The sequence below is a fragment of the Caretta caretta genome, chromosome 13, assembly GCF_965140235.1.
Source record: "Caretta caretta isolate rCarCar2 chromosome 13, rCarCar1.hap1, whole genome shotgun sequence".
Lineage (NCBI taxonomy): Eukaryota > Metazoa > Chordata > Testudines > Cheloniidae > Caretta > Caretta caretta.
The window spans coordinates 30,333,662-30,340,455 of NC_134218.1; the positions used below are offsets into that span (position 1 = coordinate 30,333,662).

The 6,794-nt window shown below is 67.8% G+C and overlaps 1 protein-coding gene across 3 annotated transcripts in view; it reads right to left on the reverse strand.

Moving 5' to 3' along the window:
• SAMHD1 (SAM and HD domain containing deoxynucleoside triphosphate triphosphohydrolase 1) overlaps nt 1-1,915 on the reverse strand; it is a 65,593-nt gene extending 63,678 nt beyond the window's left edge. Inside the window, exon 1 of one of the 3 annotated variants that reach the window (XM_048819795.2) lies at nt 1,651-1,915. In XM_048819795.2, the coding sequence (XP_048675752.1) occupies nt 1,651-1,867 (217 nt within the window). In that variant the 5' untranslated portion in view covers nt 1,868-1,915. The remainder of the gene's footprint in view (nt 1-1,650) is intronic. The other 2 variants (XM_048819794.2, XM_075118849.1) reach the window with 2 other exon arrangements.
• Nucleotides 1,916-6,794: the final 4,879 nt, after the last annotated feature.

The window sequence follows — 6,794 nt, forward strand, 5'->3', positions numbered from 1 at the left end:
CCTCAGACCAGGTCTACACTAGGAATTTAGATCAACTCAGCTACATCGTTGAGAGAGAAAAATCCACATCCAAGTGATGTAGTTAAACTGATTTAAATCCTGGTGTAACGAACTCTTCCATCGACCGAGCTACCACTTCTTAAGGAGTGAGATTAACTACAGTGACTCTTGCTGTAGTAAGTGTCTACACTTAAGGGCTACAGCTTTGCGGCTGCAGCATTTCTAGTGAAGAGAGCCTCAATTTAGAAAGAAAATGCAGATACTCTACTCCCACTGCTTGCTGCTGCAAAACAGCTGTTTTGCAGTGTAACAAGCTGCGGGAGGGATGTGGGAGGAACAGGAACACGGGTGCAGGGATTGGGGAAAGGTGTTGAATAGAGGCAGGGAGAGGGAGGAGTTGGGGCGGGGACTTTGGGGAAGGGATTGGAATGGGGGCAGGGCAGGACCGGGAAGGAGCAGGGGCAGCGGGGAGTCGAGCACCCACCAGCAGAACTCGGCACCTATGTCTACACTAAAATGTAGCTCTCACCAATGTTAACTCACCCACTATGCTGACTTAATAACTCCACCTCTGCAAGAGGGAGAGCACTTAGGTGGATGTAGTTAGGTCAGGGTCAGTGTAGACACTGTGTTGCTGCAATCCACTGTTGCTGCCTTTCAGAAGCCTTCCCACAATGCCCTATGGTGACTGTTAAATTGGTGCAAGCACTCCTGGTGAAGACACACACTGGCAATACAAGAAGCATAGTGTGGGCATGCAAAAGTCATTTTATTACTCACACCTTCTTGTCAACTGTTTGAAATGAGCCATCCTCATTACCACAACAAAAGTGATTTTTCCTCCTGCTGATAATATCCCACTTTAATTGATTTGTCTCATTAGGATTGGTACAGCAACTCCCATCTTTTCATGTTCTCTGTATATATCTCCTACTGTATTTTCCACTCCATGCATCTGATGAAGTGGGTTTTCACCCACAAAAGCTTATGCCCAAATAAATTTGTTAGTCTCTAAGGTGCCACAAGTACTCCTCGTTCTTTTTGCTGATACAGACTAACAGGGCTACCACTCAGAAACCTGTCATTACTGTGATGGCTGGACATTGATATAAGTTAGGTGGACTTAATCTTGTACTACAGACTTGCCCCAGACAACTTCTAAAGGTAGGTTTAAATCACACAGAAACTAACGGAGCCCAGTAGCCGCATCAGCGTGCCCAATCCTGGCTAACATCAAGCCCTACATATACGTATAGTGGGTAATAGCAATATGCAAAGAAGGCCTGGCGCCAGCGACGATCTGGTATGGGTTGTTTTCTCTGGGGGGTTTCCCTGTGGCTCCAGCACAGTAAAAAGTAACAAGACAGAGAGGGCCAGACACCCACTGGTAACGCACAGCCTTGCCGCACTGAGCCAAACCGTGCCTGGGTGGGAACGGGGCGCGGCCGACGCTGCCTGGTTTCCAATCGAGGGCTCAGGCGGAGACACCGAGCCGCAGCGAGCTCCGCCCAGCGCAGCACCCTGCCCAGCCGGGCGGGCGGCGAGCTGAGCTCGCCCGGCGCCCCCCGCCCGCAACACCGGCCGAGCCCGGGCCGGGCCGAGCTCGCAGAGCGGCCCCCCCCCGCAGGGTCCAGCCGCCCCGGGCGGTACCTCGGAAGCGGCGCAGCAGGCCGGGCTCGCTAAAGCCGTTGCGGCAGAGGAAGTCGCAGACCTGCTCGGTGCCCCAGTGCCGCGGGTGGGGCCCCTCCGGGGCCATAGCCCCCCAGGCGGAGACCCGCTTCTCGGGGGTGCAGAACCCATCGGGAGGGCTGGCGGGCCGGCCACGCTTGGCCACGCCTCCGGCCACTGCAGCCCCGCTCCGGCTCATCGCCACAGCCGCCGGCTCCAGCCCGACTGCCCCCCGCGCAGGCGCGCAACGCACGCCCGCTCGCGCTCACCAGGGCCGACAGGCGGGCCCAGCCTATGGTCGCGACCTCCGCCTGTCTCCGCCCGGGGGAGGGGCAAAGCGGCCAGCGCGGCCGGGACCGTGCGGAACGCGGGGCGCCAGCGCGCGCTGTCCTCGACTCCGCCTCGTTCGTCGCCGCAGCGATCGGCACCTCCACGTCACAGACCGTTCCCGCGTCAACGGCACCCCACCCCCTCTGCCACTGACACCCCCTGGTCACTGACACCCCCATCAGCTCTCAGTCACCGACCCCCCATCCTGACACGCCCCAGCCACCCGCTCCTCCGTCACCGACCCCCCATCCTGACACGCCCCGGCCACCCCCCACCCGCTCCTCCGTCACCGACCCCCCATCCTGACACGCCCCGGCCACCCCCCACCCGCTCCTCCGTCACCGACCCCCCATCCTGACACGCCCCGGCCACCCCCCACCCGCTCCTCCGTCACCGACCCCCCATCCTGACACGCCCCGGCCACCCCCCACCCGCTCCTCCGTCACCGACCCCCCATCCTGACACGCCCCGGCCACCCCCCACCCGCTCCTCCGTCACCGACCCCCCATCCTGACACGCCCCGGCCACCCCCCACCCGCTCCTCCGTCACCGACCCCCCATCCTGACACGCCCCGGCCACCCCCCACCCGCTCCTCCGTCACCGACCCCCCATCCTGACACGCCCCAGCCACCCCCCACCTGCTCCTCCGACACCGACCCCCCATCCTGACACGCCCCAGCCACCCGCTCCTCCGTCACCGACCCCCCATCCTGACACGCCCCGGCCACCCCCCACCCGCTCCTCCGTCACCGACCCCCCATCCTGACACGCCCCAGCCACCCCCCACCTGCTCCTCCGTCACCGACCCCCCATCCTGACATGCCCCAGCCACCCCCCACCTGCTCCTCCGTCACCGACCCCCCCATCCTGACACTCCCCTGCCACCCGCTCCTCCGTCACAGACCCCCCATCCTGACACTCCCCTGCCACCCCCCACCTGCTCCTCCGTCACCGACCCCCCATCCTGACACGCCCCTGCCACCCGCTCCTCCGTCACTGACCCCCCATCCTGACACGCCCCAGCCACCCCCCACCTGCTCCTCCGTCACCGACCCCCCATCCTGACACGCCCCAGCCACCCCCCACCTGCTCCTCCGTCACCGACCCCCCATCCTGACACGCCCCAGCCACCTCCCACCTGCTCCTCAGTCACCGACCCCCCATCCTGACACGCCCCAGCCACCTCCCACCTGCTCCTCAGTCACCGACCCCCCATCCTGACACGCCCCAGCCACCCCCCACCTGCTCCTCCGTCACCGACCCCCCATCCTGACACGCCCCAGCCACCCCCCACCTGCTCCTCAGTCACCGACCCCCCATCCTGACACGCCCCAGCCACCCCCCACCTGCTCCTCCGACACCGACCCCCCATCCTGACACGCCCCAGCCACCCGCTCCTCCGTCACCGACCCCCCATCCTGACACGCCCCAGCCACCCCCCACCTGCTCCTCCGTCACCGACCCCCCATCCTGACACGCCCCAGCCACCCCCCACCTGCTCCTCCGTCACCGACCCCCCATCCTGACACGCCCCAGCCACTCCCCACCCGCTCCTCCGTCACCGACCCCCCATCCTGACACGCCCCAGCCACCCCCCACCCGCTCCTCCGTCACCGACCCCCCATCCTGACACGCCCCAGCCACCTCCCACCTGCTCCTCAGTCACCGACCCCCCCATCCTGACACGGCCCGGCCACCCCCCACCTGCTCCTCAGTCACCGACCCCCCATCCTGACACGCCCCGGCCACCCCCCACCTGCTCCTCCGTCACCGACCCCCCATCCTGACACGCCCCTGCCACCCCCCACCTGCTCCTCCGTCACCGACCCCCCATCCTGACACGCCCCAGCCACCCCCCACCTGCTCCTCAGTCACCGACCCCCCCGCTCCTGACACGCCCTAGCCACCCCCCACCTGCTCCTCAGTCACCGACCCCCCATCCTGACACGCCCCGGCCACCCCCCACCTGCTCCTCCGTCACCGACCCCCCATCCTGACACGCCCCTGCCACCCCCCACCCGCTCCTCCGTCACCGACCCCCCATCCTGACACGCCCCGGCCACCCCCCACCTGCTCCTCAGTCACCGACCCCCCATCCTGACACGCCCCAGCCACCCCCCACCTGCTCCTCCGTCACCGACCCCCCATCCTGACACTCCCCGGCCACCTCCCACCTGCTCCTCAGTCACCGACCCCCCATCCTGACACGCCCCAGCCACCCCCCACCCGCTCCTCAGTCACCGACCCCCCATCCTGACACGCCCCAGCCACCCCCCACCCGCTCCTCCGTCACCGACCCCCCATCCTGACACTCCCCAGCCACCTCCCACCTGCTCCTCAGTCACCGACCCCCCATCCTGACACGGCCCGGCCACCCCCCACCTGCTCCTCAGTCACCGACCCCCCATCCTGACACGCCCCTGCCACCCCCCACCTGCTCCTCCGTCACCGACCCCCCATCCTGACACGCCCCGGCCACCCCCCACCTGCTCCTCAGTCACCGACCCCCCCGCTCCTGACACGCCCTAGCCACCCCCCACCTGCTCCTCAGTCACCGACCCCCCATCCTGACACGCCCCAGCCACCCGCTCCTCCGTCACCGACCCCCCATCCTGACACGCCCCAGCCACCCCCCACCTGCTCCTCCGTCACTGACCCCCCATCCTGACATGCCCCAGCCACCCCCCACCTGCTCCTCCGACACCGACCCCCCATCCTGACACGCCCCAGCCACCCGCTCCTCCGTCACCGACCCCCCATCCTGACACGCCCCAGTCACCCCCCACCTGCTCCTCCGTCACCGACCCCCCATCCTGACACGCCCCAGCCACCCCCCACCTGCTCCTCCGTCACCGACCCCCCATCCTGACATGCCCCAGCCACCCCCCACCTGCTCCTCCGTCACCGACCCCCTCATCCTGACACTCCCCTGCCACCCGCTCCTCCGTCACAGACCCCCCATCCTGACACTCCCCTGCCACCCCCCACCTGCTCCTCCGTCACCGACCCCCCATCCTGACACGCCCCGGCCACCTGCTCCTCCGTCACCGACCCCCCATCCTGACACTCCCCTGCCACCCGCTCCTCCGTCACTGACCCCCCATCCTGACACGCCCCAGCCACCCCCCACCTGCTCCTCCGTCACCGACCCCCCATCCTGACACGCCCCAGCCACCCCCCACCTGCTCCTCCGTCACCGACCCCCCATCCTGACACGCACCAGCCACCTCCCACCTGCTCCTCAGTCACCGACCCCCCATCCTGACACGCCCCAGCCACCCCCCACCTGCTCCTCCGACACCGACCCCCCATCCTGACACGCCCCAGCCACCTCCCACCTGCTCCTCAGTCACCGACCCCCCATCCTGACACGCCCCAGCCACCCCCCACCTGCTCCTCCGACACCGACCCCCCATCCTGACACGCCCCAGCCACCCGCTCCTCCGTCACCGACCCCCCATCCTGACACGCCCCAGCCACCCCCCACCTGCTCCTCCGTCACCGACCCCCCATCCTGACACGCCCCAGCCACCCCCCACCTGCTCCTCCGTCACCGACCCCCCATCCTGACACGCCCCAGCCACCCCCCACCTGCTCCTCCGTCACCGACCCCCCATCCTGACACGCCCCAGCCACCCCCCACCTGCTCCTCAGTCACCGACCCCCCATCCTGACACGCCCCAGCCACCTCCCACCTGCTCCTCAGTCACCGACCCCCCATCCTGACACGACCCAGCCACCCCCCACCTGCTCCTCCGTCACCGACCCCCCATCCTGACACGCCCCAGCCACCCGCACCTCCGTCACCGACCCCCCATCCTGACACGCCCCGGCCACCTGCTCCTCCGTCACCGACCCCCCATCCTGACACGCCCCGGCCACCCCCCACCCGCTCCTCCGTCACCGACCCCCCATCCTGACACGCCCCGGCCACCCCCCACCCGCTCCTCCGTCACCGACCCCCCATCCTGACACGCCCCGGCCACCCCCCACCCGCTCCTCCGTCACCGACCCCCCATCCTGACACGCCCCGGCCACCCCCCACCCGCTCCTCCGTCACCGACCCCCCATCCTGACACGCCCCGGCCACCCCCCACCCGCTCCTCCGTCACCGACCCCCCATCCTGACACGCCCCGGCCACCCCCCACCTGCTCCTCAGTCACCGACCCCCCCGCTCCTGACACGCCCTAGCCACCCCCCACCTGCTCCTCAGTCACCGACCCCCCATCCTGACACGCCCCAGCCACCCGCTCCTCCGTCACCGACCCCCCATCCTGACACGCCCCAGCCACCCCCCACCTGCTCCTCCGTCACTGACCCCCCATCCTGACATGCCCCAGCCACCTCCCACCTGCTCCTCAGTCACCGACCCCCCATCCTGACACGCCCCAGCCACCCCCCACCTGCTCCTCCGACACCGACCCCCCATCCTGACACGCCCCAGCCACCCGCTCCTCCGTCACCGACCCCCCATCCTGACACGCCCCAGTCACCCCCCACCTGCTCCTCCGTCACCGACCCCCCATCCTGACACGCCCCAGCCACCCGCTCCTCCGTCACCGACCCCCCATCCTGACACGCCCCAGTCACCCCCCACCTGCTCCTCCGTCACCGACCCCCCATCCTGACACGCCCCAGCCACCCCCCACCTGCTCCTCCGTCACCGACCCCCCATCCTGACATGCCCCAGCCACCCCCCACCTGCTCCTCAGTCACCGACCCCCCCGCTCCTGACACGCCCCAGCCACCCCCCACCTGCTCCTCAGTCACCGACCCCCCATCCTGACACGCCCC